This window comes from Dioscorea cayenensis, chromosome 11 (genome assembly GCF_009730915.1).
Source record: "Dioscorea cayenensis subsp. rotundata cultivar TDr96_F1 chromosome 11, TDr96_F1_v2_PseudoChromosome.rev07_lg8_w22 25.fasta, whole genome shotgun sequence".
Classification (NCBI taxonomy): Eukaryota; Viridiplantae; Streptophyta; class Magnoliopsida; order Dioscoreales; family Dioscoreaceae; genus Dioscorea; species Dioscorea cayenensis.
In genome coordinates, this window is record NC_052481.1 from 2,645,950 (window position 1) to 2,657,989 (window position 12,040).

Here is a 12,040-nt window from a genome sequence, read left to right on the forward strand (position 1 = left end):
GTCTACTCGAGTAAGCTGAGTTTGAGCATCTTAATACTTAACTCGAGTGCTCATGAATTTAATCGAGTAGTTGTATTTGTGTGTATATATATTATATATTAATTTGTTATAAATATATATATAATTGAGCTTGAGCTCGAATTTAAGTATAAAATTATCTATGATCAAATCAAGTTTATTAGTCTTTATCGAGCGAGCTCGATTTATATATCAAGTCAACCTTGAGCTATAAAAATAAAACTTGATCAAGCTTGAGCCAATTATCAAACAACAAGCTTTCAATCAAGCTCGAGTAGCTTGTTGCTCAGCTTGAACTCGATTGATTACACCTCTGCCTTTCATCATTCATTTCCCAACTTTGCTTCAAGAGCTGTGGCTTAAATTATAACCTAGAGAAAGAAGCCTTTGCATTCAATTCAAATCACCACAAACAAGTAACATGAGGAATACTGAGGCATACAACAACACAGACAACAAACTAACTTTAAAAAGTATCAACCATCTCCTTATGCTGCATATGAACACCTTTTAAATTCAATGTCCTCAATAGGTAACCTCTCCTCTGGAAACCGGCAACTGGTGAGCTCACCGCCACCACCACCTTCGTCGCTGCCTTGATCTTCCAGTGAATCACAAGGCTTTGGACTCACATCCTTTGACACACCTTCAATGTAAGTGCACTCCCATGGCACTTTCTTAGCCTTCATTGCCATATGCACTGTTACATTAGACAAACATATTCCTTTGAAGTGTGCATTTTCAATGCCATCTAACCTTCCTGCCATAGACACATTCTGTGCCACCACATTGCTGTAACTGATACCATTCACCTCCGGCAAAGCATTCGGGTCAAATTTCCCATCAGGATGAGACTTATAATTCCCCGTCATCCAAAACACCCATTTCATCGTGTTCAAATTCATGCCTCTAACATATATGTCTTTGATGAATGCTCCCCTCCCAACCGCAGTCTTCAATCGAACACCTGACTCGGTGTTGATAGCAGTAATGTCTTCTGCCCTCACATCCCTTACTCCGCCTGACATTTCGCTTCCAACAGCTATGGCTGCACTTGTCGGAGAAATGCAAGTGAGTCTTTTGATGGTAATGTGCTCGCTCGGCCTCCCGAAAGCGATACCGTACTCGTCCCACCCGCTTTTAATAGCAACACAGTCATCACCGGAGACAATGTAGCTGTCCTCAATTCGAACATTGCTGCAGGAGTCTATAATAAAGAGGGAAAAATTCAAGACTAATTAATATGCATATATATATATATATATATATGTATGTACAAATTTGATCGGATTGATTCTGCTCAAATTACCGGGATTGATTCCATCTGTGTTAGGTGAATGTACCGGTGCAAGGATTGTTATGCCAGAGACAATGATATTGCTGCATAATTCAACTGCATGTGTTACTAAAGAATAACTGAAATTCAAAGTCCCGCATGTAATTTTTATTTATTTTAGTTACTGCAAAAAGGGTGATGACCTGCTGTAAACAGGATGGATGTTCCAATTTGGAGAGTTGAGGAATGTGAGATTGGAGATGACTATCTGATCTGTGTACATTAGTTCGACAAGATATCCTCGCGTGTATTTGAGTTGGTTCTTGTGGAATTTCTGCCACCAGAATGCTCCTTGGCCGTCTATTGTTCCGTTATCACCTGAAAATAATCAAACACAATCATTCATACCCACATCTTTAATTAGATGAAACAAGAATAATGATGCATCAACAGCAAATAAGTTGTTAACTTGACTTTCTATTGAGGAATGCTGTGTAATTAAGCTTAATACCAGTGAGGATCATATCTGTATATACTACACACACATGCATGTATTCATACTAGCATCTTTGAAATGAGACCAATGTATATGATGCATCAATAGAAAATAAGTTACTAGTTTTTTTTTTTTTACAAAAGGAACAGGCCCGAAGGCCTTGCTAAACCATCAGGGGCGTGCACAAGCTTCGATAGAGCAAGTGGGGGTGGGCCCGCGTACACATGGGCGTTGGGACCACCCGCACACAACCACCGCTCACATTTCCCAGAAATGTGCCATCAGCCGTAAATCGAACTCTCACCACTAGGTGAAAAGCTCTATCGGCGACCAGTATACCAATAGACCATTTGGTTGTTGGCAAAATAATTTACCAGTTGACTTTCTATTGAGGAATGCTATATAATTAAGTTCAATATATACCAGTGAGGATCACATCTGTAAGATTGACTCCCATGAGTAAGCTGCTATATCTCCCTCCAGCTTTGTCCCTACCCCTCCCATAAGACGGCAATGGATCTATCACTGGCCATTCACTTATATCCTGCAATGAATTATCAGTGAATTTAGCAACTCTATGATTTATTTATTTATTTATTTTTTTCTAGATTGAATCTAATATATAGATAATAAGCACTACTACATAGTAATGAAATGCATCTAAAATCATTCTGCTCTGACACATGCTTAATGGATTGATACATTTGATTCAGTCTAAACAAAAATTTTCCTTCTTTCAGTGAACTTTAATATTTATACTTGAGCCTTTATTTTTTTTTAAATATTTATTTTTAAAGACAAATCAGTGTTCTTACTATCAGTTCAGTCTTTCCAACTATTTCACCTTTAAAGATTTGAAGAAATAAATATACATAAAACTGAATAAGAATAAAAAACAAGCACACAAAAGCAACTAAGTTATTGTTTTAAAAATATTATATAGAAGGATATCTTATGCATCATGCAATGTGATTTATCTACAAACAGACACAAAATCATTCATACTAACTAGTGGTTTATTTCGTCAATCAATTGGAAGCTGTAATAACATTGGAATTTTCCCAAGGAAAAAAAGCTCATAAGATGTATCAAATAAGATTTTTGGCATGGACATTTTTCGGCTTTTGATTTTTTCTTATTTTTTTTTATTTATATATCTCACATCATTTTTCGGCTATTGTCAATTTACATGTATCAAATTATTACAACCACCCTATCTCATGCACCTCTTTAGATGGTTCAGCACTAAATACTATGGTACTAGTATGGGTCCCATGCAGGAAAAATAATATTCTTCACCCGTATGACATGGGATTTATTATCGTACCTCACATGATAAATTTTTAGAGGTTATTAAACTATCGTAATTGTTCCATTTGAGTATTCTTAAGTGGGGCTTGTCATCATTTGTCAAATAATAATAATAACTAATCAACATGCTCTATTTAACACGGTATTTGATGTTTTAAACATATTGTATATTAATTGAAAATCAAAATGAGTAAAATATATACTTTAAAAATCAAAATAATATATATCATTCCTCACATTTTAGGGATTATATTATACAATATCAAATATTTATTTTATTATTATAAAAAAATAAACATGATTCCGTTAAAATATCACAAAATCATCAAACAGCTCTAAGTCACATCATTTGCTTCTAATTTACTATACTGGTCTAGTTTGAAACTGATATAACATTATTCCTAATTAATTAAATTAGATTTAATAGTTTGTTATTCTAGCCTTATTTCTATTATCACTTAAATTCTTTATTAACCAAAAAAAAAACTTAATTTTTATTTGAAATGTAAAATATGGCTGTAAATTGATCAAGTTGTTAGTTCATGAGCAGTTCAAGCTTTTGGTTTTGGATCAAGCTCAAGCTTTGTTTATCAGTTTAAAATTAATTTAAATCAAACTAGGCTTTATCTCAATAGCTTGAAAAATATAAATATATTGTAAATTTTTTATATATTTATAATATAAAATATTATTATATTAAACATATTACATAATTTATATTGTTCATCTTTGAAACAAAAATCAAACAATAAAGTAGATTTTAATTTCAAGTTAAATAATAATATTTAGTATGAAAAGTATATTTATTGTTATAAAGATTTTTTTTTTCTCAAATCCAAAACTCAATTAGGTATGAAAATTTACACCAAAATATTTTTTTTTAGAAAACTTGTAAAAGCACCTTTCCTAAGTGGTCCCCTTTTCTAATATGCTCTGAAAAAAAAATTATCATTTGATATAAAATAATATTAGAAACACAAAAAAAATAGCCTGCCCTTAGAAAAAATATTAATAAAATTTTAAATGAAATAAACATTTATTTTGATAAACACATCTAAATATATCTCAGAATAAAAAATATTAAAAATATAAATTAAACATTTATTTTTCTAAAAGCATCCAAATATATATCAATAAAAAATTATAAAAAATCATATTCTAAAAAATACAGCAAAATATAATAGTAAATAATAATAATTACAAAGAACACAAATTAAGCATTTATTTCGTACATACATCCGAATATATCTCAGTAGGAAAAATTATAATTTCATAAATTAAACCATTATTTTGTAAACAGATCTAAACCTTTTATTTATTTATTTATTTATTTGTTATTTGCAGTTTCTTAGCCACGATATTATTAAAAGCAAATAAACATTTATTTTTATAAACCCATCCAAATATATCTTAAAAAAAATTAAAAAATACATAAAAACAAAACATTTATTTTCATAAATACATCCAAATATATCTAAGTAGTAAAAATCATAAATTTATAAATTAAACCTTCATTTTGTAAACAGATCCAAACCTTTTTGCAGCTTCTTAACTAAAAAAATTAAAAAAATTAAAAAAATTTTTTTATCATCCAAATAAGTCTTAAAAATTATAAAACATATAAATTAAACATTTATTTTCATAAATACACCCAAATCTTTGTAAAAAAAAAAACTAAATAATAATAATAAATAAATAAATAAATACACCCATTTATATCTCAGTAGCAAAAATTATAAATTCATAAATTAAATCATTATTTCCTAAACAGATCTAAACCTCCTCCTCCTCCTCCTCCTTTGCAGTTTCTTAAATATTTATTTTCATAAATACACCCAAATATTTCGTCAGAAAATAAAAATAAGTAAATAATAATAATAAATAAATAAATAAATAAGTAAAACACTTAGTTATATCTCAGTAGTAAAAAAATTATATATTTATAAATTAAACCATTATTTCCTAAAACCTTCTTCTTTCTTTCTTTTTTTAGTTTCTTAACCCAAAAATCAAAACCTTAATAAAAAAATAAAAAAATAAAAAAATAAATAAAAAATTCAAGAGAGAGAGAACCTGGGAAGCAAGAATGACAGCATCTCGATGAAGAAAGAGAGTGAAAACACTAGTGAGATTGAAAGGTCCGGTGAGCCACCGCCCCGCCGGAACATAAAGCAAACCACCACCACCACCGCCGCCATCCTTAGAGTACTGCCCTAGATGCTCCACCGCCGCCTTGAACGCCTTCGTATTCGAAGTAATCCCATCGCCCACCGCCCCAAACTCCACCACCGATGCCGCGTGAGCCCTGCAACCCGTCACCGCCACGTACTCCACCGCCCACGCCCTCGATTCCTCATCCCTTCTCGCCGCCGCCGCCACCATCGCCACCAATAATAACAAGAACAATGCCCGCAAGGCCATGCTCACCTGGTCCTGGAGATGATGATGAAGAAGATGAGAAAGAGAATTAGGGTTACTAGAGATCTCCATTGTCGATCGAGATTTTCGCTAGGGTTTTCGATCCCATTTGCTGAAAATTTTCTTTTTTTTTTTCGTGTGCTTCTTTGGAGTGATTTTGGTGGGTTGGTTTATTTATAGGCGTGAGGTTGAGATGATTTATGTTTTTTTTTTTTAAATAATAATAATAATTATTATATATATATATATATATAATTTTTTGTGTAAATTTGTATTATATATATAATGGAAAATTTATATGTGATTTTTTAGCCAAATAAATAAATAAATAAAGTTTGTGAGACAATAGAACTTATCATTTCATGTCAATTATGATTCCGTGTAACGTCCTGCATGATAAGGGTAAAGTTGTCTTTTTGTTTTTTTTTAAATGCGGATGTAAGTTACAAGTTATATATATATATATATAAAGTATAATTGAAAGTTAGTTATATAAATGTACATAATTAAACAAGTGAATTCATCCATTAACAAATATATATATATATATATATATATATATAGCATACTAAATGGCAAAAGAGTCATTAAAAAAAGTTAAGTTATTATTAATATATATATATATATATATATATATATATATATATTGTTAGATATACAGCCTAATTACTGCATAAACACGAAAAAAGAAGTAATTTAAAACTTATTAAATTTTTAAAACATCATTTTTTTTTGTTGCATATGAGAAGCAATTTAAAAAATAAAATAAAATAAAATTCATTATACTACAACTCAAATTTATGTATAAAATGTTACATAAATTAAAAATATTAAAGAGAAAAAAAATATAAATTTTATTTAATAAAATGTAAAAAACTGTTGTTTCTTTAGGAAAAAATACAAACACTCTATTGTTGGTAAAAAAATTAGAAATTTTTTTTTTAACAAATACCAATTTATCTGACTATTTATTATTTATATAAAAACAATAAAAATAGAAATATATATATATATATATATATATATATATATTTATTTATTTATTTGGGAATTGGGAATTGGGAGGGTGATGCCCGTGAGTTAAAAGTTGGGAAGAATAATAAAAACAGAAGTAGTCACGGGCAGTATACTTACACAAAATCATGGGGCCCACAAAAAGAAGGTTCTCACGTGAAGCATCGAATTAATTTATTCAATCTGTCAAAAATTATATTATATGTAAAATTTAATTAATTAATTAATTAAAAATATCTCCCATCATTATTATTATTATTATTATTATTATTATTATTATTATTATTATTATTTTGTTGAAAAATGAATAACCACTTCAAACTTTTACACTTTACATTTAGAAATTGTCCTATAAATAAACCATATATTTTCCACCATTTAAAAGTATAGATAAATTTATTTGAAGTCCATCATATTATATTATTCCCAACAAATTGGTAATATCTTTTAGGGCAAAAAGGCAAAAAGCAAAAAAAACACACTATGGATGAATAATTGACCACACTCTCACCACCAAAAAGCCTTAAAACGGTCAAAACTAGTGGCCGCCCCACTAACTTACACACTAGTACTTAATTAAAATTTATAATATAATAAATAACTCTTAGAAATAGAAAAAACAATGTTCTCATCCTCAAAAAAAAAAAAAAAATTATATATATATATATATATATAGTTATTAACTTATTATCATGAGCTTGGAACACAAGTCAAAGCACCACACAAAACTAACACGCCTAAAAAGCAAAGTATAAAACTCCACTGAGGTATGATAATAATTAAAAGAATATTGAAAAACAATAGAAAATTTAAAAAAAATAATCATTTATATTCTCTACTAACTCCCGCCTGCGTGCACGCTTAGTGTGATGCCCTTCCTTAATGGTCTAATCCCTATCCCATGCCTCTCTTTTCTTTCTTTAGTGCTTTCACTCCATCAATGTGGTTGCCACCATTTTGGTTTTAATGCTGTTTATGTGAATATATATATATATATATATATATATATATATATAGCATCCACAGTTGAACACTATACAAATTAAGTAACTACAATAGTTGTTAATTAAGATTTAATAGGGTTCACTAGTTTTAGGTTTGATTTTTTTATAGTTATTGTAATTTTAGTTGAGCACAATATAGATTGAGTAGCTACAATGTGCTAATTACAGTTTAATAGGAATCACTATTTTTAGGTTTTGGTTTTTTATATTTACTGTAGATCACTGTATGTAAATTAATTTAATGATTTAAATCAAAATATTGGACATCTCACTTTTTACTATTGTTCATAAGCACAATAATATTGTTGAAATTTGTTAAAATACTGTGTACAAATTAATTGAAAATGATACAGTTTATAATACAGTGCACAACCATTAAATTTACAAATTTATAAACATTCGTAGATGATGAATACTCATATATATATATATAATGTATATCTTCATTTATATTATGCGTCCTCCCAAAATGGATTTGACTAATATAATTTGTAATGAAAGTATTACACATGTTGTTAAAATTTCAAAAAAAAAAAATTTTTTTTTTTTAAAAAAAAATTTTTTTTTTTTAAAATGAAGAAGGAGATAACAAACTGGACTCATATGATATGACTGAGTTCCTAGTTTTAGTAACCTCATTAGTAACTTGTTCAATGAGAACTAATCTCAAAAGGAAACATGAATAAGATGGATAACTAATTTGTTAGTAATCTAAAAATGATGTATACCAATTTATCACAAAAAAACAAGAAAAAGAAGATGCGTACCAGTACTGATACTTTCCCTGCAGGGCTGAAAGGCTGAAAAAGTTCACCTGATTATCTGAAACGTAATGTTCTGATCAGAGAAAAAAAGGGCAATTAAAGTAAAATTTAGCATCATCAAAATGTCCTGAATAGTACAAGGGATAAATAGTTTATTTTTTATTTTTTCTGCAACTTCATTTGTACAAGAAACATCACACAATATGACAGACAAGGTGCTACTTAAGTCCAAGAAGCAAATAGCATGTTATTACAATGAAAGTCTATATTGGTTCAATTTTCTTGAACAAGATGTCAAACTCTCACTTCACAAGTCTGTAAATAAAACACATAACATAGAAAATACCTTTTGGTAATGAAGAAGTGCCTACATCAAAAACAAAGGGCAATTTGGCAATGACTATATACAAGTCTAGTATGGAGTCTAATTAAAACTTGCTGTATATATTCATTCTGTTACCGTCATTGCATCCTCCGAACATTTTATTTATTACTACAGATGCTGCTCCCTGGTCAATGAATGGGTCCTCATGTGAATCATCTTTGATCTGCAACAGTGAGACTGCATCGGCTGCTATATGCCCAGGGCAGATTCCTGCTCCATGCAAAGTGTCCTTAAAATACGGCGTTTGAAGGTCTCTTACAAACAGTCCATGAGGCAGAGAAGCTGCAGGTCCCCATTCATTCCATTTGCGCGCTGGATCATATGCATCAGGCATCCATCCTATTCCTCCAATTGGGTACTTTGCAAAACTCTGGCAACCCATTAGAAGACTGATATTGTTAGAATACTCCCATGGGTTGAGCCTTTTATTCAACATAAAGGGACAGGACTCATCCTTATCTTCCCCAACAAGGACATGCAGAGCAACTGCCTCGGCTAATGCAGCACTTTCTTCATCGAGTCTTTGCTGTTCCTCAATCTTCTTCTGTTTCTTCTTCTCCAATTCTGACCGTATGGCAGCAGAAGTTGCTAGTGCTTTTTCAAGGCGTCTCTTTTTCTTCTCAGCCTGTTTCTGACGATCCACTTCCTCTTTAGCCTGTTTCTTCTTACTCTTCCTCAGGGCTGGCACCGGTTGACCACATCGTATCCTCTCCATAATTGCCTATTTCTGTAACTACTATCTCAGCTTATCTATTTTTCAGAATATCTAATATAACAGGATTGCCACAATCATCTCCTTAAAATTGAAAACTAAAACTTTGCAATTTCCCACAAGTTTTTCTTGGAAACTGAAGAGACTACCGTTTACTGAGCTAGACCTACACCCATTCAGGCCTGAATGAATATCTCATTTTGCGAACAATGCAATCCCAAAATGACACAACGGGAGAGAGAAAGAGAGAGAAATGATACACTTTCACTGAAGCATCTGTCATGGCTTTCTTTCCCAACTCTTGAGAGGCCCCGCAGTTGGCCATATTAGTAAAACACAAACGCAAACAGATCAATCACGAGAATATGGTGGCAAACATCCCAAGCCTCAATTAGACAGCTCATATGGTCTACTTACTGCAGAGAAGCATATAAATGTCAATATCCAGAAAATACAGAGAGCAGATGTAAAAATGGACCATGGAGATAGAAAATATCATCTAACTAGGTAGTAAAAATATTATTTGAGTTAGTATATAACAATGCATGCATTTCTGGAACATGGCCTCTATCTTCACATTGTTCAATATAAAGCCAATCGAGGTATTAACCAAAAGTCATTTAAAAAAGCTGGAACAACACAGTCAAGATATTTCAAACTTGCAGTTTTATTCTGAAAACGTTAAGTGGACTGAATCCGACTTATAATATTCAGCTGACAATACCCAAATACAGCCTGGCAATCCCACTAAAGCAATTGAATTTCTCAAGCAAACTAGCAAAATAAAGTCACGCCATATTAGAAACTAATCAAAAAATGGAAACACAAAACTGAATAAACTACGCATACTTCTACACAAGTATATACAACATTTCCAAATTACTATGCCAAGGAAAAGGAAGGACTTGATGGCAGCAGCAGTGGAAAAAGATTTAATATCTTGTTATAAGAGGGATCTTAGATGGACTGCAGCTCAGGTGACATGTAACATACATAATCAAAGTCAATGCCTACTTACCTCACTTAACCTTTTCAAAGGTTGAGAAAAACATGAAGACAATGTTATTAGTTACTAACAGAAGGACCAAAGTTTCATATTTAAACAAACTTCCAAAACTTAAACTAATAATTTGTCTCAATCGCCATTGAATAATTCAAGACTCTACATACAACAAAACTGCAAAGAAATCAATAAAAAAAAAAAAAAAAATTAAAACTTCCATAGGACACTTAGGCATTCCTTATCGATTATCACTGTTGAGAGCTCTAATATCCTCATTGAAATTACCTTGTTGTACTATCTATCTTACCAACATAGTAGCCATGCCAACCTTAAAAATATATCTTCTTTATTGTTCCATATCTTTCAATTTTCAAGTACTATGGGATGACCAGCTAAACCTCTCTGATGGATCACTAGGCATAGGAACACATACACATTATGGAAAATGAGAGTCAAATTCAAGACCTTTACAACTAAAATTTATCTTTTTCAACAACATTTACACACCCAGTTAGATTCTTATGCTTTAATGAAAATATCAATAATATCAACATCAAGGTTCAGAACTGAAGGTTCAACAAAACCCAGCCAAGCAAACATCTTTAAGCATGGACAGAATAAGATATTCAAAACCACACAAAAATCTCAATCATCAGATGCAGAACTAAAAGTTCACATAACACAACAACAAGAACAAGAGCAGCGCCTGATCCATGTCTCCTGATCTAAAAATCACTATCCCTAACAAATCAATTCCAAAAACCCTAATCCAAACGATCAAAACACTAACCCAATGCAAGAAACCCAAATCTAATTCACCGCCGCATCAATCAAAACCCTCAAGAAACGAGCAACAAATCACTGAAAACAAACAACACAGTACCCCCCAAAATCGAAACGAAATCAAAGCGAAAACAGGAAATTGAACCATCGAGAGTGAGAGGACATCATCACCTGTTCAAATTGGGGCATGAATCGAGCGTTCGCCGTCCTCATCTCGAGAAAAAAACCCACAACTGGCAAGAATTAGTGCTCGAAAAGATCTCGATTTTAGGAATAGAGCTCGGATCTGAGAGAGAGAGAGAGAGAGAGAGAGAGAGTTGGGATTTGGGATTTGGGAACGGATGACATGCGAAAGACGTGAACGATGACGGAAGAGGCTCTTAACGGATTCGGGTCCCAGTGAGAGTTTTTCTTGCATATACACCCCTGTGAAATAATATAATTAATTTATTAACTCATTAAACTTTTTAATCCCTCTATAGTCTATAAACATAACTATATTTTTTAGCCCCTCTATTCTAATTTGTTTTTTTTTTTTAAATCTTCCTGCAACTTTAATTTCGAAATCTTGGTTCAAATACAAACACCTGTTAAACTTTTTTGTGTTTTGATCTTTATTTAAAAATGATAAAAATAATTAAATAAATGGTAATTTTCAGTATGGTTGTTGTATTAGCACAATTGTGCCGTTTTAAGAGAGGCTGAGAACAGCAGAGGAGAAGGATACATAGGAGGTTGCCACATCAGTGTAATGATTGCCATGTTAATATGAAAATCGGAGTAGAGTAGAGGGATTAAAAGTGTACTATTAAACTCATACAAAGACCATTGAGAGATTTACACCAATCTCATTGCT

At 31.4% G+C, this 12,040-nt stretch overlaps 2 protein-coding genes across 2 annotated transcripts; both read right to left on the reverse strand.

The window, feature by feature from the left end:
* Positions 1–377: 377 nt before the first annotated feature.
* LOC120271997 (probable polygalacturonase) lies at positions 378–5,681 on the reverse strand. Its single transcript, XM_039278696.1, has 5 exons — positions 5,175–5,681; positions 2,214–2,334; positions 1,498–1,672; positions 1,328–1,398; positions 378–1,225 (listed from the first exon to the last, which is right to left on the reverse strand). The coding sequence occupies exons 1-5, from the start codon at positions 5,589–5,591 to the stop codon at positions 507–509; spliced, it is 1,503 nt and encodes a 500-aa protein (XP_039134630.1). The 5' UTR covers positions 5,592–5,681; the 3' UTR covers positions 378–506.
* Positions 5,682–8,442: 2,761 nt separating this feature from the next.
* LOC120272001 lies at positions 8,443–11,522 on the reverse strand. Its single transcript, XM_039278699.1, has 2 exons — positions 11,356–11,522; positions 8,443–9,814 (listed from the first exon to the last, which is right to left on the reverse strand). The coding sequence occupies exon 2, from the start codon at positions 9,399–9,401 to the stop codon at positions 8,730–8,732; it is 672 nt and encodes a 223-aa protein (XP_039134633.1). The 5' UTR covers positions 9,402–9,814; positions 11,356–11,522; the 3' UTR covers positions 8,443–8,729.
* Positions 11,523–12,040: the final 518 nt, after the last annotated feature.